Here is a 23,435-nt window from a genome sequence, read left to right as displayed (position 1 = left end):
TTTTGTTGTACGTTTTGCGCTACGATTACGAGATTAAATATTTTGCAAACGCACGCCAAGAGGAGGATTTGTTTGAAAATTGACTTAATTTTCAAATAAGTTCCGCGCGAAGGTATCGGTAAAGTAGCAATTTTAATTACCAAGTACCGTAGAAGAGTCTCCATCTGCGGTCCGAGGAAACTATCGTTTGTCGATAACATAGAGGTCCGTGTTGCATTTGGGTACCAAAAGCCACGAAATAACGCAAATTCAGGGTGAAATAAGCATTGGTCTAGGACAGGACGACGAAGAAAATACACTGAGGCAAATATACAACGTACGACATTTATTCTCTCATTTTCCTTAAATCGATATCATCCTACGTACGGGTAGATACAGAGGATCCTATAAAGGTACATGAATTTCCATGAATTCTGAAAATTCGAGGAGATATATCAGCGTACCCTTACGACATCCCTTCTATTCCTCTCTGTCGTGTGCGTACAACTGTGTATGCGTGTGTGCGTATCTATACTTCGCTTCCGGTTGCACTAGCTCCTTTACTTCGGATTCATACTGTGTTGCATCTTTCTGCGCGTTTCAATCTTTCATTCGAACGACGTTTCCGCGTTTCTCTTGTCCACGAGTCTGTTTTCTTTTTCTGAATAAAACATTACCCGACAGGCGAGTAGTCGAACAAGAACAACAAGAACACGTTTCTACACGATGCCTCAAATATCGCAGCCATACGCACTGTACGTAATTCGTCAACTCATTAATAGAATTCGAACGACTAGTTTCGGAGCGTAGAAATTTAATTCGATTCATTCGACGTATTCTCTGTTCTTCTGTTTTCTAATTTCTCCCTTTTTTTCTTTTTCTTTTCGTGCGATTGATGAATCTTTTGAATTCGAAATGTAACACGCGACGATCAGGGAACGTTCGATCAAACCGTGAGACCGTGAATCGGGATATTTACAGCATTTACGGCCGTGTTCCGTGCGGAAAAACAAGCCGACGACGCGGTCGAGAACAGTCGATGGACAACTATTCGCGACGAAACGATAAATAATTCGAGCTAGTGTAAGACCGATTTTCTAATTCGTATGGACTTTGCCTGAATTTCAAACAAGCACTCATCGATCGTGCCCCGATTTTCGAGGATATCTACGTCTCTGTTAAAAAGCGGCTCTCGCGATCCTCTCTCCATTCTCATCAATTCGGGGCGAAATTTTTGATAAAAGCACGCGATAGTTCGGAATGAAACGTTATCTATTTACCTTTCTTCTTTTTAACAATGACCAATAAAACTAATTGAACGCATTCTATGTACACATCGACGCACAGTCTCTGGTCCTACGTGAGTGTTATCACTCCACGCGATATGCCACGGGCTCGATTTCCTGCTAATTTCTTTCTTCGTTCATTCGCTCGTCTTTCCAATCGATACGGTAGCGGAGAGCTCACCCTCTACGGTTCAACAGCTTCGCAGCTCTTGGAGCTGACTCGCTGAGCAAGTTTTGCCGACGTTAAATGAAATTCAATATAAATGATATGTAAATCGAAGGCGACGCTTTAACACAGTACTACCCTTTTCGTTGGGAAATTTATTTCGAAGGAGTTTCATTTTCTTCCGATACTATACACAGTATCATTTCAAGCTCTTAAGATCTTAAATGTCACGGGAAGATCGTGTCAATTTTCTTCTCCGAACCATCACTTTACTTACGTTATTCTACTCTCGAGTTAATAAGAAAATTATTGGGACAAAACCATTTCGTGTCTCGCCAATTACGTTCGAGAAACATATCGAGGCGCTGAAAGGCCGCAGAGGGGTTGAAAGGTGCCGCGAAACCATAGAATCTTAGAGCAAGATCCAACAACGATTTTCTGTTTTATTTTACAATAGATAACGCGTTCGAGTTTCACGTTTTTCATAGTATCGATTCTCGAGCTTGACGACACCGGTTTTTGCAGATATTTCTTCCATTCTTTTAATGCCACTTATCAAATATTGTCATGGATTCTTCTTGCCTGCTTATTCCGAACGCCACTTCCGATAGACGAACGAAGAAATGGCCGACTTAACGTGCTAAAAGTCTCGACGCTCCTATTTCCTCTCAAGATCGTTCTAGACATTTTGAAATCGTAATATTTTTACAATCGTGCCGTCGTTTTTCAACTTATCGCTGTTTACCCTAACAGACAAGAGGAATCAACTTACGATGCGTTAAGGGCACTCGGAGGGTTGAACAGTTTCCTGGAATTGAACGGCGTTAGGCCGCCACCGACAATTGCAGTCCCGTAGAAAAAATATTCGCTCGATTTCCTACTAAACTCTCTGCGCAGCGAAGTTACAGTTCGCGTTTGGTTGCGAAAGCGTAAAAGCTCTTACGTTAGCCTCACTTCTGGTATACCGGATAGTGTCAATTTACTGCACATTTCTCAACAACTTCGAACAGCTTAAACATCTTCGATAAGTAACTTCGAATATGTAGTAACTAATTAATCTCCGTGATAACTTTAGCGCCTTAGACTAGAATAGTTTTCCACGAATTCGACATCGGTAACGCGCGTACGCAGGCATGTACGATCATAAGTTGCTGTTTTTCCATTTCTGTCGGAAAATTTGGAAAAAAATCGAATGATAGAAGATACTAGATTCCGAAGATCCGACGTTAAATTTTACACTCGAATTATCTCAATATGCACATAGTTTGTTCGTGAAATGGTGGAGTTTGTTCTTTAAATGATTTTGAAATGGTTTAAACATCGAACGATACATAATATTAAATCGTTAAATTCAATCTACGGTGAATTTTAGTGAAAGATGCATATAGTCTCGTTTTATAAATGGCTGAGTTTACACCAAGAGGAGAACTTGGAGATATATTTAATTATCGAATAGTACAACGTACCAGATCGTGAAGATTCAATATTGAATTCTGCGCTCGAATTATTCGAAGTTAAATATGGATACAGTTTCCTGTTTCTTGAACGACCGAGTTTGCGCGCATACTTCGAACTTTGCGTCCGATTTTTGTGGAGGGAAACTTCCATAGAAAATCTTTCTCTTTCAAGACTTTCATCTTGAGTTTTAGGATTCATTCTCTTCTCCGGTTTCAAGGAGTTGAAATAAAAATAAAATTCAAGAAGATGAGAGTTTCGGGGTGAATACCGCTATTGAGAAAATTGCTTCCGGAAATCCAAGCTAAATAAAGGGGAGAAAAAAAACAAGAAAAAAAAAAAGAAGAGGAATAGGAAAAGAAGAGGGCTTTCAATAAGAGCCAGCGAACACGAAGTTTGGAAATTCGAGAATCGCCGTAGATCGATTTCGTCGGTTGATGGCCACCGAGAAAACTGGGAAAAGGGTTTAGAAGTTGGACTTTCTTTTTGCAAAAAAAGAATAAGAGCTTGTACAGTGTACAAGAAAAAAAGGCTGTTTTAAAAAGGATCTTCTGTTCCTCTTCTAAAGTAACTTTTCTCGAGCTATTGATCTTTTTTTACACGCCCGCGTACACTCGATAAATATGGCACACAAGAGTCATCAAGATTCAACGAGAGTCTACATCATATGATACAAGTTCTCTTCAAAAACTAGTAAACGAACACAGAATAAAAGAGAAAAGGGAGGAGAAAGGACATAGAAAAAAGTAACAAATAGAATGAACGTAAAGGTAACAAAATCACTGGCACAAATGACAGAATCGTAAGAGATGAAAAATAGCTATCAAATCGATCGATGATATGCTATCGATTAAACTGTAAATCAAAGAATAGCGCTGCTCGTAGTAGACGGCTTTGCAGACTTTGGTGCATCTTGGCAAGGGGCCAGAGAGTCGTTGGAAATTGCTCGGAGACTTCGCGTAGCCTATTGTCGACTGAACAGACTGGTACCCATTGGACGAGATCAAGGATCTATGGTAAAGCTTCGATCTATTTCATCGAGATGGTCCGTCGATTTGTTTCCATCAGGCCGTTCACCGTGATCAGGCCACCTCGGCGGTGCATCGTGGTCGTCGTGGAGGTGTTGGTTGGGGTCTGGGACGTTATCTCCGTGGTCGCACTCGTTGACGCCAGTCTCTTCTGCGAACGAAAGAGGAATTTTATAAAGTGGAATATTTACCTTGTGAAACATAATTAGAGATTAGGAACCTTTTTGATTAAGCAAGTTAGATTTTACGTTGAAGGGAAGGTATCGTAACACAATTAGACACAGATAAATGTAATCAGTAACGAAATGAATGAACAAAAACATAGCAGCGAAAATTATGTGATAATATCGAAGACCTTATACCGTTATTCCATTATCTCTTTTTTCACGGTATAGACATTCTCTTTCCCCCGACAAACGCTGTTTATTAAATGGAAACAAATTTTCCAAATCAGTTATTCTCCACCTCTACCTCTATCTCACTATCACTTAAAGTACCATTTTCGCGTACATGATCCTTACTGGATTCATAGAGGATTCTTAGAGGATTCTTAGAGGGTTCTTAGAGGATTCTCAGAGGATTCTTAGGGGATCTTTAAAGGATTCTTAAAGAATTCTTAGATTTGCATAAGCTCGAAAGATATCCTGTCAATCGATTTACTAAGCCAACGATGACACGACATAGCAATCTCCTCGATCATCCATGCTTATTAATCTTGGTAATCATTCTTGGAAAGCAGAAAGGGAATCGATTTAAGGAACTCCTGGCCTATTCGTTTTCTTTTAGTCAATAGATGGACGTGATCCAGTTGTTCCAGTCAGGAATGTCCGGATCGGAAAGGAACGGCGCGAAACTTTATATTCGGCACGCCCCGTCGCGGCGAACTTTCGCAATCAGACCAGGGATCACGTAAGATCCGCGCCGGAAGGAAGGCATCGCTCACTTCCGGTCGGTGAGGTCAACCGAGTCCAGGCACGTTCTCGTCAACGGATCCCGGAAATTGCGGCACGTAAAAGCGTCGCGATGCCTCGGGATTACTTCCAATTCGAGTGTCTTTCGGCTTCCTCTTAAATAGCATAGCCCGATCACGATCTTCGTTTTATCGTACTCGACCGGTGCCCGTTCGTTAAAAAGCCGAGGAAGAATGGCTCCCGTTGTTTGACTCGCTTAAATTCCCCAGACCGTTTATTTGCCCCATTGTAATTGCGTTCCATGGCTTCGATCTTTGCAACTTGCTGCGTCTTCCACGTCTTTATCGCCTCCCGTGCAATCTCGGTTTTATACATCTGACCGAGTTTTATTCACAACTAGGAGAAATAAATTTTCATGAAGATCGTTTGCTTTGTGACAAGCGAGGTTAACTCGCCACGTTTGATCGCTGTGTGAAAATACTTTATACCAAGGTTGATAGCGTGTGTAGAACGTTTCTTCCAGTATAGAGCAATAAATGCAGCTTCATTGAGCACGAAAGTTTATTACGACGAAATTTATTCCAAGACACGAAATACGAAAACTCTGATGGAAATACTTTTTTTAGCAGAGCTCAAACTGGCCGGAAATTATTCTATTATATCTGATTAACCTTCAAGAAATTTTAGACGTTGCTAAAAAGTCATAAAAAAAAAGTTTTATTAATACCATGTATTCACCGACATTGTGTAGAATAAAATATCGATATTGATATTATCTGTTTTATCATATCGTTAGAATTACTTAAAAACTTTGGTTTTATTCACCTGATTTTATCTCTATATTTTTTCTCTAATCTAAATATATGCAAGTGGCACAAGGTACCATCTTGGAATTAGTTGGTTACATTCCTCCGCTAATTTTCGATCGAATCGCGGACAGCGCGGCCATCGAGGACGGCTGGCAGAGTGGCGCGGGAAATTTAATAAAACGCAAATCGAGCTCACCTCGGCCTCGTTCTCTTTGTAGGGCCAGAAGTCAATTTGCCTGAGTGCTTCCAGCTGGTTCTCCAGCGGGTCGCTACTATTGCTTTTCGTCGAACCGCCTCGTAGCCCAGGATCCTTCTTCCACGCATAAATAGGTCGCTCCAGGCCCACTTGGAGTTGATTAGCCGTTCGTTCCGCCTCGTCCGCGTGACCGTTTTCGTTCCTTGGGTCTTCTTCGTTCTTTCTCCATTCGTTTCCGGTGTACTTGGGCGAAGAAACCGCGGACACCGCGACGAACGCGTTTTTTGACTTCGACGAGGTTGCGTCGGCCGTGGTACCTGGTTTGGAGATCGGCATTGCAGTTACCCTGTGATAGGCGAATTGCTTCCATTTCGTGGGCCACGTGCCTGTCGAACTCGTCTTGCCGTAATTCCATTCATCGTTGATTTTCTGCTGCCACGGAGAGAGCTCGTTGCCCTTCCCGTTCCAACCATTCTGCTCGTTGGATTTTTTTGGCCAAGCATCCCCAGAATCTTCCTCTTTGACTTTCGTAGGCCACGAATCTTCGTTGAACTTGGACCCGTTGTCGTTCGTCTTGGACGTCCAAGATTCGTTGGATTTCGTCGACCACGAGCCACTTCTCGTCGCCCACGAATTCTTGTCCCCCATTTTAGATATCCAAGAGGTAGATTCTGGCTTGGCTAACCACTCTCCTCCTTTCACCTTCCACGAGTCGGAGTTGCTGCCTTTGGACGCCCAAGCGTTGTCTTTCGCTTTCGCGAACCACGAGCCTGGTTTGTTCGATTTCTCAGACCAAATTTCGGGCACGTTCGTCTTGTCGGGCCAGAGAGTTATACTGGATTTGTCCATCCACGAGTCGTTGGCTTTTTCAGGCCAAGAACCCTTGCTCGCCCACTTGGCCTCGGCGTTCGTTCTCCCGAGAGGTTTGCTCCACCTTCGAGAAGTATTCTCATCGGAAGGTTCCATCGCTTTGATCTGGTACGGCTTCCAAGTAGATTGGTCGGCCGCCATTACCCAGGCACCCACCGATTGGATCTTGGGCAAAGCAGCTTCATCCGTCCACGAGTTCTTCCCTTCGTATTTCCTTCTCCAAGTGCCAGAATCATCTCCTTGCATATTCTCGGTCTTCATCCAATCCTTAGAATTTTTCGAATCCGACAGCATCGTCCATGATTTCATCGACTCGCCGGATCTCGTCTTATAGTCGCTGAAATTGCTCCTATCGTCGTTCGATTTGTACCTGGAAGCTTCCGTCTGAGGCAGTTTCTCTTCCTTCGAGAACTCCTTCGACGAGAACAACCTGCTCTGTTTCTCGTCCTTCTGTTTTCTTTCTCCGTTTGACTTCTCGGTTTCTTCCTTCGACCAAGCACCGTTATTCTGCTTGTCTAAGCCCAATTTCTTTACCAAATCGGCGTTCGGGTTGTACGACTTCCCATTCTCGTCTTTCGGCCATGGCTTAGCACCAGGAAGCTTATGAGGCCATGTAGCTGGATCAGAGGTTAGGCTGTTCCAGGTTTTCATAGTTATTTGTGGTAACACGACTTTCTCCTTGCTCTCCTGTTTCATAGACGATTTATTAGGTTCAGAGCGATTTTTGCCTTTCTCCCATACGCTGTTTGCCTGATCTCGATCGTATAGTTTCATGGGTCTTTCTCCTTGTTGCCACGAAGGCGCAATTTTCATAGGTTTTTCCACTGGCCAATTAGATCTGTCTCTGTTCCATGAATGTTGAGCTCGTTGCTGCTGCCACATTTTCTCGGCTTCAGCTTCCTGTTCAGCGCCTTCTTCGTTGTCTAAGATGGGCCAATAATTCTGTTCAACCGGTAAAAAGCTGTCACGTTGCGACCAATACTTGGCGTTGTTCGAAGGTTGCCTCCAAGACCATTTCTCAGACGAAATAGGCAACAGAGGACGTTCCTCGGGTCTCCAGGGTGGATTGTATCCGTACGACAGATCCGGCCAACTTTTGCTCAACGCGAAATCTCGAGATCTCGGCTCGTACTCCTGATCGGTAGAAAATCCATCAGACTGCACATTGAAGTCGCCTTGGTAGCCCTCCTCGCGTCTTCCTAGGAACTCTCGCGACGCCGGTGACAGCTGATTGTATCGTAGTCGGTGGTACGTTTCCGGTATGTCGTAGTCTGGAACACGTCCCGGGTCTGAAAGATCGAACACGCTCCAGCACTTTCGAAATAAGTGGTTAAAGGCATTCGAAACTTTTTGTTTAGAATGCAATGGAATCGACTTTGCTTACTAGTTTGTGAACTGTCTGAAAGATTTGTTGATACAGAGCGATGCAAAAGACCACCGAAGATCTTGGATGTTGAATCGAAAAATGGAATCGAATCGAATCTGGCGAAAATGATTCTGCCACGTTTATAAATCTTAATACTTTGAAGACTGAATTTTCTAGTAACCTGTGAGAAACTTGTTTTTTATTCATTATCGATAATAAGGAGTGATTTTTTCGAATAGTTTTATAAAGAAGACGTAATGCATTAAAGTTTGAGACCAATTTAAAAAAATTGTTATAGTTATAGTTAATTAATTTCTACTTGACGAAGAATATTGTCCACTGTGTGAAAATAAGATTTACTAAAAATTAAAAACTGTTTAATTTTAAATTGTAACATAGAAAATAAAATAAACGCGACGCGCTGCCTCTTTGTATACGCGACGTAGCATGTGAAAAGGTTGAACGTCGCATCGCGAAACATTATTTTGCATCGCTCTGTAAAGAAATGCGCAAAAATGGCCTGATTTAACCTTGGAACCCACCTGTAGGCCTGTCGTACACGTTCGTGAACTCCCTATGTGGCTGAACGTGACCAGGCTGACGAGTTCCAATCTTGCCAAACCGCATCGGCCTTTGATTGCCAAGTTCACCAACTTCGTTCGCTAGAATTGGATTTCTATCGAAAGGGAAAGACTTGGTGTTGCTTTTCGACTTGTTCTGTTCGATCAACTCTCTGATAGAAGGCAAGCTTCTGGAACTCTGTGGAACAGAGTAACGCGGACTTGTGGTTTTTTCGGTTTCACCCTGTAGATCTTGTTGCCAGGGTGGACCAAAGAGCCTCTCTGCTACCAGACGCCAGTGAACCGGCGTCGTTTGCCAGGGCGTCTCTGTGGTTGTCAACAACGGAGGCGTTGCTGGTACAGATGTTAACGTGGTCGTGGAGAAACGATGCTTCGGTTTCTTCTTCTTCTTCAACTTCTTCCGCGACTTCCTCGAGTCGTTTGAGGATTCCGAAGTGGTTGGAAATAGAGTCGAAGTGGACTCGTAGCTGCGTTTCGCTGCTGGGTCCAACTCGTTTCTAGACAGTTTCAGCTCGTTCTCGGTGTTTGCTGTCGATAGAAGCAAAATAGCGTCATTTTTACGGTGTGCAGGTTCCTTCGATTAAAATGGCTAAGTTTAATCCTTTAAATACGCGTATCTTCCTATAAATCGTTCCCTTCAAACGCAAAAAATGCTAAAGCGAAATACGATAATCAATAAGCGGTTTTGAGATACAGCTTTCTACGAACGTTCACTCATTATGGATTACGCTAACATACAAACAAATATTTATTTTGTAGAGAAAAGTATAGCACAGCTACAAGATTATAATTATTTGCAGAGTGAAGTAGTCATAAAATATCTTATTTATTTTACTATATTCAAAGGCTGAAACGCTGATAAACGTCAGTCGCTGATAAACGATTCCAGCATCTCAAAGTCGATAAAAATTTTAATATCATTGACTTTGGCTATATGTAAAGGTTTAAGGTATGAATGTAAAATATGGTCAAACGATTTTCGCGGTAGGAAAATTTTGTCTCTAGAACACGCGGTATATTCGCATAGGTAGGTTTTCCATCTGCAGAGGCGAGCAGCGTCGGGCAACGTCGATTTATTTCTCATAAAAAGCACATCGCGATACGTCCACTCGAACCGAGTTCTCCCGCAGGCGGCGCTCATCCATCAGCGCGAGCAAATGGCCATTATTAAAGCGGCATTGTTCCTGTAATGGAGATTAAGATGGTTTCGCGCGCAAAGCGCTTTACCTACTGCTTGCCCTGGCTCCGATGCACGGACTAACTTGTTCCTGGATTATTCACTGTCTCCGTATACACTGCCCCACCACGCGTCACGCGTTAGTTAGGAAATTAAGAGACGGATTTTGCATACGGTCATTTCGAAAGAAACCGCCGGAACTCTTTGACTCTAATCCGTTTTTAAATCTCTTCGCTCTCTCCCTTTGATAAGGCGACAGGAATTGTCGAATTTTGTTTAAATATATATTTGAAAAAGTTGAGAATCTTTGTGGAAAAAGAAGCCACAAAGCATGGTGTGTACGATGAATCGAGCAAATTAGGTTGGAAGTGTTTGAGTTGTAGCTTTTTAATATCGGTTACGTATGAATTGATAATTATAATTAAACTAGTATTTGAGAAGAAACTACATTTGATTATGGGCCGTTACTCGTGTAGTGCACGTGAAATTGGGGGTGGTTTTGCCGGTTTCGAAATAGTTTACGCTCCGAATTCTGTCCTTTTGTCCACTTTTATACTTCACTTAGGAATTTTTATCTTGAAATCTATTCATCGGATAAGAAGTTGCGCTGTTTTAATTTCAACGTGGACGATTCGATGTATTTAAATAAAATTCTTTTACGTTGATAAATTACTTTTCTAACGTTGGAAATTATAAACTAATTCTTTTGTTTGTAACTGACAAAAGTTCAACATCCAACAATTCGTTCTGCTAGTTTCTATAGTACCAGTTGTGAAAAATTTGTTCCACAAATGGCATTGACTCGGTACGGTCAAGAAAATCCATTCACGGTTCAATTCGACTTCATTCGAATTCATTCCCTTTGTTTCCGGGTAATCTCGTCGAAGCAACGCGAAATGGCAAGAGTACATCGTGGCGTGAAATGGGTTAACGTATTGTTCGCGTGCCAGGAAGTAATCGAATGAGTGAGACTCGGGGGTGTGGCGGTGGGTGAAAAAGAGTCGGTGGAAGCGGACGAAGAGAAAAGGGAAAATCCAAACGGAGAGGATTTCCCGCGGGCGAATTACATTGATTTCCACGTTATACAGATCGACTAATTGTCGGGAGGCAATTACACCGGGCAATAATGCAGACACTATTTCGTCTAATCGACCTATTGTGAGACTTTATTGGATTCTCCTTGGTCGACTCGAACGCGATTAGCAGCGAGGGTCTTCCCTTTTGCGACAACTTTTTCCTTTTAATAGCTTAACTGGACGAGAACACCTTGTAACTGCTTCCACTGAAATCTATTTATTCGGGAATGGCTTCTTACAGAAGGATAGTCCTCTGTTTTGATTCTGAAATTGAATACCACGAACGAAGCACGAAATAGACCTATCATATTATGAGACTTCGTGTCGCACGAATAGAGAGCAGAGCTTAGCTTCTTTGCGTTTTAATTTCTTTCGAGAAAGTGGATTGATCTTACGCCTATTTTTGTTATCAGCTATAACCGTGTAACTTAGGGCTATCTAGAACTGTTATAGTCAAAAATTGTGGCTTTTACACATAGAATTACTTCTCATAAATTTCATATACGTTACATGAAGCGTCGTATAAGTAAAGATTCGATGTACCTTTCGCTTCATCTTCGTTGCTTTGGTGTAGAGATACTTGTATCATCCTGATTACAAAACTACAAATCTTCTACTACCACTAAATGATACAAGAAGTATTGACATATATTTCTATAGAAGAAAATGAAATTAATCGAATTTGTCAAGAAGATAATATCTTTCTACATAACTTTTGTTTACATAGCTAACGAACGACAATCCTCGATAAACGATACATGATAGACGATCGTGATAAGGTTTGGCAATCACTCATCTCACATTTCAATGGTCTCATTGACGACACAACTCCTTTACCCTTATTCCCTGTTGCTAGATACAAGACGCGTCTTAAACGATAATTAACCGGGGAAGTTCATCGAGAGTCGCAACAGGTTTCTTCTTCTTCGGGAGACCACGAGCACGTTTGTAATAAAGTCTCGAGACGCAACTTTGTTGCGAAACTTGCCCGATCATCGTCCCTTGTCGCCTCACGAGTAAACATTCAATCGATGAACCGGTTCGAATCACTTCCGCTTTGCTTTAACGCTGCTCGTGATCGTGCAAACAACTGAATTTCGCTACACTCGCGAATCTTCGTTGGAAGCTTGTAGAAAGGCTAACGACGATCGTCGATGCGGGTGTGCCTCTTCGATGAAGGGTTAACGAGGACCGAACTATTCACCCAAATACCAATTTCAAACTATTCTGCCGCGGAATTCCTTCGCCTAGGTGCTTTTCAGCTTCTTGCCCTCGAGACACCCAAAGCGTTACTTACCAAGCAGTTTCTGCACCCGCTCCCATCGGCTTGGATTCTCAGCTATCTTCACCAAAAGTTCCAACAAGTTCTCCACCAGCGCGTCTTCTCGAGCCTACCCAACAATGCAACGATAATTAAATTATCCCATTAACTCTAGAATATGAGAGAGAAAGTAATAGAACGAGCAGGCGTAGAGTAGCAGACATAAAGATGCATGCGCTCTTGTTCGTAAATGTTAGGGCAATCATGAACATTATATTAAATTATTAGTTTTGTCGTCTATATCTGTCGTGTCTTCTTTTTTACATGGTATAAATGGTTTTATGTCGTATAAATGGTCTTTTTGGGCTTTTCTATCTAATTCACCTTAAATTTTTTAACTAGAGTTTAGGATAGACAATTGTTGAAAGTGGAACATCACTAGTTTAATTTTTGCAAATAGTTTCAACAAATCTTTGTTATGTTTGTACATTCAAATTTGTTAACATTCAATAATTCTATTGAAACAATATCTGATACTAAATAGATTTCATATTGCATAAATCTTGAATGCATACATAAGGACTAATGTATATTACTCGTATAACTTTACACGAATAGATGAAAATCAATACGTAATTAGTTTACTACATTACATTACTGCAACCCCTGCAATTAGTTTCAGCAAATTTTTCTTATGTGTATATACCAGGTAAACCTTGCATAAGTACAAAATTGTGATTATTTAATCGTTTTCTCGATCGTTTTCTTCCTCAATTTTTTCGTATGTCACCATTCGATGTTCTGATACTTGGGAATGAGAGTATGCGCGCAATCTTAGATAAAGAAATCATGATAAAATAACGAACAGGAAACATCTTAAACGTATTTTCTCCATACACTTTTTCCTTTACGACTTTTAGATTTTAATTTATGCTACTCTTGCGTGACTGTATCTTTGCGTATTAACAGACATTGAGACCAGCAAACTCGTACAGACAAAATGGAACTTGTTGATGAAGTTGTTGAACGTCGGTAGTTTCTAAACCGTGACTCGACCAAGAGAGAATTTTTCTCGGCTCCCCGTGGAAACATGTTTTCCCCTCTCGCTTTTCCACTCGAACGTGTTTTGCAAAATATGCACGCACCGCTCGCCGCCGGAAATTCTCGTCGCTCAACGATCATTAACGACTCGACGGAGTCGTGAGCGCTCGTTGCGCGCCACGCTGCTCTCTTCATTCGGATCCACGGCTCTCCTGCCTTTTCTGGATCCTGTTCAATGTGAAATCACAAACCTGAATCGTGATTCACAGCACAAGTGTCATTTTGCCTCCTTTCATGTCGAAACGTTGTCTAACTCTCTGAACTTTTCGAAGAATTTCTTAATTTCAAAGTTGTTCTTCTTTCGAAATGCGCATTTTGACTGCTCGAATAGAGAAATGAGAAAACGAGAAAATTCATCTTTGTGTTTCAGTTAGACTCGTTTCATATTCTTCTCGATTTCTGGTACGATTGTATACTACGTCTCATAATTACGAAGCCGCTCTAAAATTGTCAAAACATACTTGCATGACAGTAGCTAATGAAAATTCAAAATATTTCATATTGCACATAATATATTCATGAAAAGTTTCTGTAAGTTTTCGAAGACTTTCATAAACTATTGTATCTATAGGAACAAAAAATATTGGAATGGTTTCACAATCATGTCGTGCAATATATCCATGAAAAATTGGAGCGTGCCTTATTTTGCTATATTTTTCAAATTAGTGGTTATATGGAAATCGACTAATTTTACGCTTGTGGAAAAAATTCGAGTGTCGTGGACGGAGCAACGACACAAGGGACTCGACTTCCGTTCTGGCGTTCCTCGTAATTTCCGTCGGAGGATTCCACGGATTCGTTACGCGTCCTCTCGCTGCGCACTCTCGAAAATTCCGGGCAAAAAGAGAGTAACAAAAACGATCGGAAGCCGAAAGGGGGACGAACGAAATCGTGGACAAAGGAGAGTGTAGATCGATCCTCTGGGGAGATTGTCTCACGTGGTCGATAAACGTTTTCGACGGTGTCGCCAGAAGGGACGGCCACTGTCGTGCTCTTCCGGATGCCGTGCTTCGTAATTTCCGCTCGAAACTCCTCCCTGGTATTTCGTGTCGAATATCTCCGACCGGTGGCGATAATCGTAAATCACGGGAATTAAGATTAACAGCTCCGTTTCGTGATCGCCGCCTCTATTGGGTTGCCGCTACAACAAGTATTTTATTTGCGCAAGTGCATCACGTCTATAGGCTTTTACATATTACGGCCGTTACAAGTATACGAGGAATGAATTTACCCTTTCGTGACGAGACTTGGACAAGTTAATGAATATATAGCTAGATAGATACTATAAATTACGCGGTTTAAATGTTATACGTAACGCTGTATTACGTAATTTCTATAAAAATCAGGAAATCGTGAAGATTATCCTCTAAATAGTTCATTCTGAATGTTTCTTTATTTTATTATATTATCGAAGGGCTTAAACATATCCGAATAATTGCTAGCTTTTTGATAGGATATGTTACGTCGCGTGGAATATCTGATATGTGGATGATGTGGTTACAGAATCGAAGATGGGAAGGAGTTAAATTAAACTTTTCTCATTTATTGGTAAAATTGACACTGTGACACACGGGATTTCCTCGGAGTTAGTGAAAATTAATGTGATATTCTCTCCATTTCCATCGTTCGCAAGATCTCTGCCCCAGTTTTTTTTCTTTCAATAACAAACCAGTGAGCCCTTCGCTTCTACACAGATGTTCCTACTTCTCGTCCCTTTGTGAAATAGAAACTTATGCGAACTCGAGTCTCACAGGCTGTCTTTGACAAAAATCATATGGATTTTCATTTGCACCGCTTTATCAGTATCCCCCAGAGCCAGATGTCGGTTTTATCTCTTCCATAGAATTCTCTGCATCCCTTCCTTCCCTTATCATGCTAAAACATATTTCTTTTCTCTCTTCATCGTACTTTGATTTTCATTGAATTCTTTAATAAAAGACGCCTAATAAAATCAGATATATTTTCCTTTCCTTGCTTTTCTCTAATAAAGCTCGACATATCTTTACCATTTTTAGCTGTTCTAAGTCCTGTTCCGTGAACGAAGATCCTCGAAGCTCCTCCTTCTGTTGTTGATTCCAACGGCGGTGACAGCCGAGAACGGCTGCTACTGCGTCTGCTACTGCGATGGTTTGCGCGAAGCATATTGAATTATCCGTGAGAATGCCGCTCTTTGTGCGACCCACGCACATCCACGATAAGTGCACCAGGTATCTGCTGCGATAATAGCGGGCAAGAGCGCGAGACATCCTTGCAACGACAGAAGAATGCGCGCAATCTGCAGAGGCGCGCCTTTCAGCACGAATTGCCTTCTACTTTCTTATTCGTTATCTCCCCTATGGAATGCTGGTAGTCCATGATTATGTTAGACAAGGATCCTGCTTTTATTTTTTAAACGTTATTGCGTTATTGCGTTCATATAATTTTGTTAGAGGAAAAAACGCGCTGACGGATGAAAGTAACGCAATACGTCAGATTATTCTATGTGAGAATACGATTTGTAATAGACGCTCGATATTACTTAATTTCAATTTGGTAGTGAGCGTAAAATGTTTTTCAATGATTGAATTGTCTCTCCTTTCGTATCACCTCGATTTGACTTGCACATCAGAAAAAAATGTGCCTGTACTTAGTGGCCGCGCTTCAACTTTCACGGGATATCGTCTTATTCCCAACAATTATTGTATCGAAAGATTGTTTGATAAGAGATTTATAACTAAGACTCTTTAGAATCACCGAGCGTCCCTTTTGGACGCTCTTTTGTGAATCGTTGACTCTAGAAACAATATAAAAGTTAATTACGAAGTTAAGGAACGAGAGCAAATAGAATTTTCCGAAACACAGCTATTACAGGAGGGTTTCTCTTTGAAATAAAGAGAAAGCGAGAGATTTTTACGAGGATGTTCAAGTTCCACCAAAGAGGCACGACAAAAGCTCGGCTCTCGTTCGTGGATCCAATTGTCGCAGTAATCGCAGCACGGTGGCGAAGGAGTCGCTTTAAGAATATTGAATTAGTCGGGAGGATGTATTCTTTGTGCCAGAGTCGGACAGATGACAACGATGAAACGGAGACTCTGCCGATTCTCTAACTCGGCGCGCCGTCTCAAAGAAACTTAATTTCTTCCTGACTATTTTAGAGCTTTTGTGCATGAGAAATACCATCCTTGTCGCTGTTCTTCCGTTACAAGTGGAACATGCCAATCGTGTAAGAAGAGAACCGGTGAATTCTTTGTGGCCGTGTCATTCACTTATCTTGGTACGATAATGGAGAGGACGAGCAAGTACTACAAATGACGCCAATTTCATTATCGAATAATTCTTTCGGTTAATACCATTTTCGCTACTACCGACGCATATATCGTATCTCTTTAATTACTCGGATTGAAATAATATTATTGGCGAAATTTGACAAACCACCGATTACAAATTATAAGAACGACAATTACAATTATTTATTCTACCTCCTTATGATAAATAAATTTACGTAATAAGATTTCCTTTTTGAGATGCACTTAAATAATGCGAAATTGATGACTTTATAAAAAGTGGAGTTAATCAGTTGGCCTTTTCAATGTGTTAAATCAATTGAAAGAATTGTATTGCTAGTTTATCTGCGAAAAAGATAGCAGCTTCCACAGGAAAACAATTATTATTTCCGACGAGGTTTCCGCAGAATGGCGCATTGCAAGCAGAGAAAGGACACGTCCTCGAGGTCGTGATTCCGTTCCATTTTCGAAAGCAGCGGAGGATCGTTGTCTTTTGTGCGTGCGACAAGAACAAATAGTCTTGGCGTGTATCTCGCGCCACGGGAAAGAAAACAGGGTATTGTATCTGCGCGATAAAAGAAAACTTGCCGATGGTTAACCGGCTTGAAAGCGGGACTGGCATTTATCATCGTGCCGCGTTTTATTTCCTCCACCCCTGATCGTTTCGCGACAACTTTCTCATTTGTATCTGACATGATTCGCGGCACGTTTCTTTCTACGAATAAATGCACCTATGTGCACGTTTTCCAAAAAGAAAGAAAAAAAGACAGAGAAAGAACAAAAGCGGAGAGAGAAGAGAACTGCAAGATTGCTCATTTGAGAAACTATCTTAAGTCCAAAACTAATTTTCCCTGCGATCATTTGGAGAACAAATTAGAAACGACGTATATACTTTCGTAATTTAAAATTTAATCTCCGCTCAGTGGAAGAAGATTTCCCTAGTCCGAGACTTCACCGTACAGAAAGGCGAATCATTTTTCAAAAGACTCGACGACGTAATTGTAAACTGTTCGATTCGCCGGGACGTCAGGTAATTTAAAGTTTGAAATGCAATCTTTGCGGCGGATCGCCAGGTTTGCTCGAACAGGTTCATCTAAAACCTAAAGTAAGAGAAAAATGATGAGTTGCAGCGACGTTCGTTATGAAGAAGACAGCTGTTTCGTTCTGAGGACAGTTAGCGATGCAAGAGGGGATGGATGGTGGTCGAGGGTGGGTTGTCTATTTGAATGATCGCGATGGGATCAAAGTCCGGCCGCAGGTAGCTGAAAAGACGCTTTGAGTACGAACAAAGCCACTCGCCGTTATTGGCCCGGGAACATGGTGCCTAACGGCTCGCAGGCCGGATTATTTATCGATTGCGGATACGCGCGCCCTTTGAGATCGACGACGCCGAGCGGCTACCGATGAATATTTCCTCTCCATTTTCCTCGCACTTCGTTCCACGCTTGTTTATTCGGTTTCAACGCTTCCGCCCTGTACGCTCGAATTCCCCGTCCCGTTCGAGCTTAAAATCTGTTCACGTTACACGTGCTATCCCGTGGAATGGTATAAATCAATTTCCATCACTTCTATTATGGAATTGTGTTAGGGACTTCCATTGCTTTCCATTCGATTATTTTTTTCTTTTTGAAGCGATAAGTGGATTTAGTTTGCATAAACCATAAAGTATTAGAATATGAAAGCGCATAGTATGTTAAGGAGAGGTATGCCGTAAGGGTTACACGCGTGCAGCAACAATGAGATTGCGACAGTTGAAGATCGTTTAAAATTTAGAGGTATAACTCTTCAATGTAGTGTAATATATCGTAATAGATAAATTTTCAATAAGTTTAATCTTATTCTCAACAGTAAAGTATGGAGGATAATCTTTTATTAAACAAAGATTCGTTGAAAAAGATAAAGTAGAGAGAGAATCGCTAGATACCAAAGAATCAACGCGTTCTGGCTATCAATTATTAAGCGATTAATTATTAACACAGAAACTTCCGACTAAACTCACCCCCAGTTCCCGAAGTTTCTGGCGTTGCTCCTCTTCGTTCGCGTATTCCGTCAACAAATAGGATTTTAGGTCCTTCAAAACTGTTTCTTGCCTCTTGTCCAACTTCTTTGGGCTGTTCGCTTTGGATCCCGAGTATTGATTGTGTTCCACGATTTCACTTTTTCCATTCGATCTCTCCGAATATCTTAGATCCTCCCACTCCACCGGCTGTAAGTAAAAAAAAAAGTGGTAGACTTCGTAGAAATCTTTCAATACCAAGTGCATTAACTGTCGTCAAAATATAACAGGGAAATTCCAATTTCTTTGGCAAAAGAGCTTTGAAATCTGACGTCACTTTTCCGATTCAAAGCTACTTCAAAGGACGCTTTCGAAGGAGGGTCCATTAATATCTCCGGCTTCGATCTCGTTCTAAATCCTTCTTCACGTTTAATTTCTTAAAAACCCGTCTCACTAAAAGCAGGAAGGAAACTTTTCGCCTGAAACTTGGCGACAAAGCGAAGTGCAATATTCGGCATCCTTGTTATTGATAAAACTTCACTGGTCTACGAAATAAAGGCTGTAGTTACACTTTATTCGTTTGTTGACGAACTAACGTTCTGATCAATAGTCAAAAATATAAAGACAATGAAAAGATACAGGTAAGTAGAAGATGTAAGCTTTATAAATTTGTTGCATTGTCATTGAATGAAAGGGGTTCGATCGATCTCAGTGTTAAAATACAACATATAAAAACTTAATTTTGACATGTTAACTTTTGTATAATTTTTTCGTTCAATTATTCGTTTCTAACGTTTAATCGCAACCTAAGAAGAACGTGTCTACGTTATACAAAGTGACAATTTGGCTCACCTCGTTAGATTCGACGTTTCTTCGTTGAATCGTGTCTGTTTCCTCGCTCAAACGATTCACTGGATCATCTGGTGGCACTAGACTCTTCGGCACCTGCGTCTCGTTACTCCCGATCAGGATTTCTTTCTGCGTGCTGAGTTCCTTTTTTACGGTCGGAACACGCTTTGTTTTCATGCGGTTACCCTCGCTGTGGTTAGAGTTGCGTTCCTTCTTGTACTTTAGCAGCTCGGCCACCTGAAATCACACAAAATGCATATTCTCCTTTGGTATTCTTGGGAATATTAGAATAATGGAAAGAAATAGAGAATAATCATAGACATCGTTCCTTGGTAATGTCGGGAAAAGAGATTATTCTTAGAATGTGAATTCCTATGGATTTATGGGAAATTTGAAAATTGCAATTCCTCCCAGTGACACAGGAGATTCTTATAAAGAATGGATCGCGTCACCGCTATCGTAATAAATAGAAGCAAAGAGTATTCTGTCTTCAGGTAGAAAATAGAACTTACAGGAAAGTGAGATGTACGACACTATTACCTGCCAACGTTGCCATCGTCGTACCGAAAAAGAACGTACGAGTAGAATTTAAGAAACTATTCGACGCGTAACTACCGACTGACACTAGGGAGATGACTGCAGATATTCTAAAATTTTCTTCGAACGCACGAAAAAGTATTTAGAAAATGTATCGATATCCATTTCAACGTATATAAATTATTTAAAAAAGAACTATAACGAGAGAAGATTGTAGCAGCTCCATTTCAACAATCTCTGAATTCTGTAACTAATAAGAATTCTTATAAATATAAACAAGTAAACCAATTCATCGTTAAAAATATGCATGAAATCGTGTATAAATTCAGATTTGAAGAAGTTACGTGATATTAATGTCCTACCTAAAGAAAATGGCATTTTGCATGTACCAAGCTAATACAATTCGATCGAGAGCAAGTTTGTCGAAGGTACCATTTTGAGAGTGTAGTCGAAAGTTTCGTGAATACTCGGCATTCGCGAATTGTGCAACTGCCTGATTGGATGATTCGATTACCAACATGGAATAATATTATTAATACAGGTTTTCCCCGAGTAAAATGACATCGATTACGAACGTTTAATCGATCGACTTTATTCTATAACCCAACTGAAACTCTAATTTCGTTTCGTTTCGTTTCGACGAGTTTCGAGAGAAATAGAGACGAAAATAGGGAAATAGCGTAAATACGATAAAAGCGTGGCTGTTGTTGTCGTCGAAAGAAATTGCGCGAAACCTGGTCGGGGAAAGCCGAAGACAGATACCATGACCCTTTTAAAATTTCAAGTGTCCTCTTAAGACGTTACAAATGGCTTTCCAATCGCGAAACAGCTCGGACCTTTGTCGATGCAAAGTACTTTCCGATAGTCGGACGAAACCGGTCCGCCCATACGTCTCCTGATAAACATTAGACGACAGCACGATCGCCGTTGCGCTAGAATCGCGTTCAAATCGAGTCTTTTTTCAACTTATATCGCCTTCTTTTTGTCGCTTCTTGTCCGTTTCTTTTCGTTCTATCTCAAGCCGCGTATAAATCGAGTTGTTTTCCGTTTCCTCGATAAATCGAAGCTAAGATCTTGTTAAATCGAACTGTCATTAGAACTCAGCGGAGCTTCATTTATTGAAAGGAAATCGTAGTTTGTTTTCGATACATTGGATTTCTGTTGAATTTCAAATTGAAATGTTCAGGACGCATTGTTGGGAAAGAATCGCGCTTCCGTATGCTCCAAAGTTTGTCGCATTACGCAAACTGCACGACTTCTCCGTTTCATTTTCACCGAGCATACCGTGACTGTGGAATTGCAGAGTGGAAATTCATCGACCAGGGAGTCGAATGTGTCGAGTAACCGCAGCCAGCAGGATCAAGCACGAACATGGAATCGACGTTATCCTGGCGAATAGCCAGCTTAATCGTAAATAGAGCACGGAAACGAAGTAAGAAATGGGCCGGAGGTAGGTCAGGGTTGGGCCGTCGTCGGGTCAGGGTTTGCCGGGGCAAACCGTTCCAACGAAACAGTGGTCAAGGCTTGACTACAATGTTTCTGCTGGAACCAGGTCATCGGTACAGCGCGCATGAAACGTCGGCGTCGCGTGGCCGCTCGATCAATTGAAATTCCCCGCTCGGTTACTCTCCGACAGAACGAAAGCTTTCCGATCGCGCCACGCCAGATGGTCCAATCTGCCAGAGCTTGGTGAAATTTCAATATACCCACCGGGATATATACCAATCCACGCGACTTGTATACGAGTGTCAAATTTACTCTGGAAACTCGCGGCTTAATCTGTCGTTTACGTCTGTTCGATTTTATATACCGTATTCTGGAAGCAAAGTCTTGTTAAAAATACATCGCTGTTCGAAACGAATGCTCTTTTCCCTGCAACTGTCTATCCTCGAAAGAAAAACGTTCACTTGAAAATGCTTCGTTTTTTCTTTTTGAAAAAAACAGCACGATTTTGTTTAGCGAAACAAGCGGACACTTTAGGAGACACGGTTTCTCACAAATGAACATAAAAGAAGAGGCGAAAGGAAAGAAAAATAAGGGAGAGGAAAATACACATACCTCTTGGTCATACTTGTCGATAATTTCGTCGGTTATTGCCTCGTTCGATGCGACATCCTCGTCGGAACTGTTGACGGTGATCACCTCCCGCGAGTCAAAGTTCTTGGAACCAGAGGACGTCCCGTCGACCAGCCCAGTAGACGCTGCCGTGGACACGTTCGAATTCCTAGTGTCGTCCCTCGACATCGCCTCGTGCGACTCGGCTACAGCCTTGAGTTCGTCCTCGTACTCGTCCTCGCCCTCGTAATCCTCCTCCACCTGCTCGGTCTCGGTGCGTTCCACCCGCTCACGCTCGCCTCGCGAGTCAGGGCCAATTGCATCCTCCAGGGTGACGCTCGACACGCTCGCATTTCTTCTTTCAGGGCTGCTTGCAGCCTGAAATGGAGAAACAGGTGGCGTGTTCTGGATTTTTTTTAGCATTTCTTGATAAGTAGCTCGAAGTTAACTGACATTATCGCGAAACGTTGCTAGTAGTTGAAATATTTCTTGGTAAATTTTAAGTTAGATAAGTTTAGGTAAGCTTTGTCAAGTTCTTAAGTTTTAGAATTTAGAAGAAAAGCGTGTCAAATAAAATTTAATAGATACAATTTTTGGGGAAAAGATAACTTTCGAGGAAATATCTTATTTATATAAATATCTTTTTATCGGCGATTGTTTTCCCTGTTGGTGGTGAGAATTGCTTTTGAAATTGATGGTATATATTTCCTGGAATATTTCGAAAACTATTACAGATAAAGGAATTGCGTCAACAACGGACGAGTTTTGTGTTTTTGAGCGAACAATATTGCGTAAATAATCAATTTGCATATCGGTTCGCTGTTATTGTTACATGTGTGCGATGCGCACCTGATTCTTCGTACGAGATTGACGTCGTACAATACAGCTAAATGAAGTCTACTCTGATACGTTAGTCATATAACCAGTGTCTCATACACCTATAATAACTTTACGCGTACTAAAATGAAATTGCGCGGCACGTTGTATAAAATTGTTACGTTATAACAAAGGATGATAGGTAACTCTGAATTTTCTATACACAGCGTATACGAAACATGCCCTATGGAAATTGCGAGTTATTCCAAAATGGAAATAATAATTTTTGTATTTAATTTTATTAAATAATTGCTCGTTTAATTGCTCCGTCTTAGCCAGCTACAAATTATTCCATTTTTTCCCGTCCCGCAATGAATGCGCGCAATTTATTTACGCGAAGTGACCATCGCAAATCGTAAATTTCATACGTTGCGCGACCGCTTTTATCAGGATCTTGACAATCGGCTGCTATTGAAACGTAATTTCAGTTCATATTCTTTTTTTTGTTCCCGTTATTTTGCAGATGGACGCGATACATTTATTTAATGGTAATGGATGTCTATTTATTTATTTGTTCATGGTTTATCGATAAGCCAGAGTCGATCGTACAACTACGTAAAAATTAATGGGAAATCGCGGTGTGAAACGACGCGTTCG

General features: G+C 41.2%; 1 protein-coding gene across 3 annotated transcripts in view; it reads right to left on the bottom strand.

Annotated features, from left to right (window-relative positions):
• Positions 1-310: 310 nt before the first annotated feature.
• LOC117157503 (uncharacterized) overlaps positions 311-23,435 on the bottom strand; it is a 167,083-nt gene continuing 143,958 nt past the window's right edge. For 2 of the 3 annotated variants that reach the window (XM_033335541.2, XM_033335543.2), the window contains 7 exons: positions 21,966-22,340; positions 19,374-19,607; positions 18,525-18,731; positions 12,198-12,291; positions 8,609-9,175; positions 5,831-7,989; positions 311-4,065 (listed from right to left, as the gene is read on the bottom strand). In XM_033335541.2, coding sequence (XP_033191432.2) covers positions 3,916-4,065; positions 5,831-7,989; positions 8,609-9,175; positions 12,198-12,291; positions 18,525-18,731; positions 19,374-19,607; positions 21,966-22,340 — 3,786 coding nt within the window. In that variant the 3' untranslated portion in view covers positions 311-3,915. The remainder of the gene's footprint in view (positions 4,066-5,830; positions 7,990-8,608; positions 9,176-12,197; positions 12,292-18,524; positions 18,732-19,373; positions 19,608-21,965; positions 22,341-23,435) is intronic. The other variant, XM_033335542.2, reaches the window with a different exon arrangement.

This window comes from Bombus vancouverensis, chromosome 14, assembly GCF_051014615.1.
Source record: "Bombus vancouverensis nearcticus chromosome 14, iyBomVanc1_principal, whole genome shotgun sequence".
In the NCBI taxonomy this organism is placed as follows: domain Eukaryota; kingdom Metazoa; phylum Arthropoda; class Insecta; order Hymenoptera; family Apidae; genus Bombus; species Bombus vancouverensis.
This window is presented reverse-complemented; position numbering and strand designations above follow the sequence as displayed.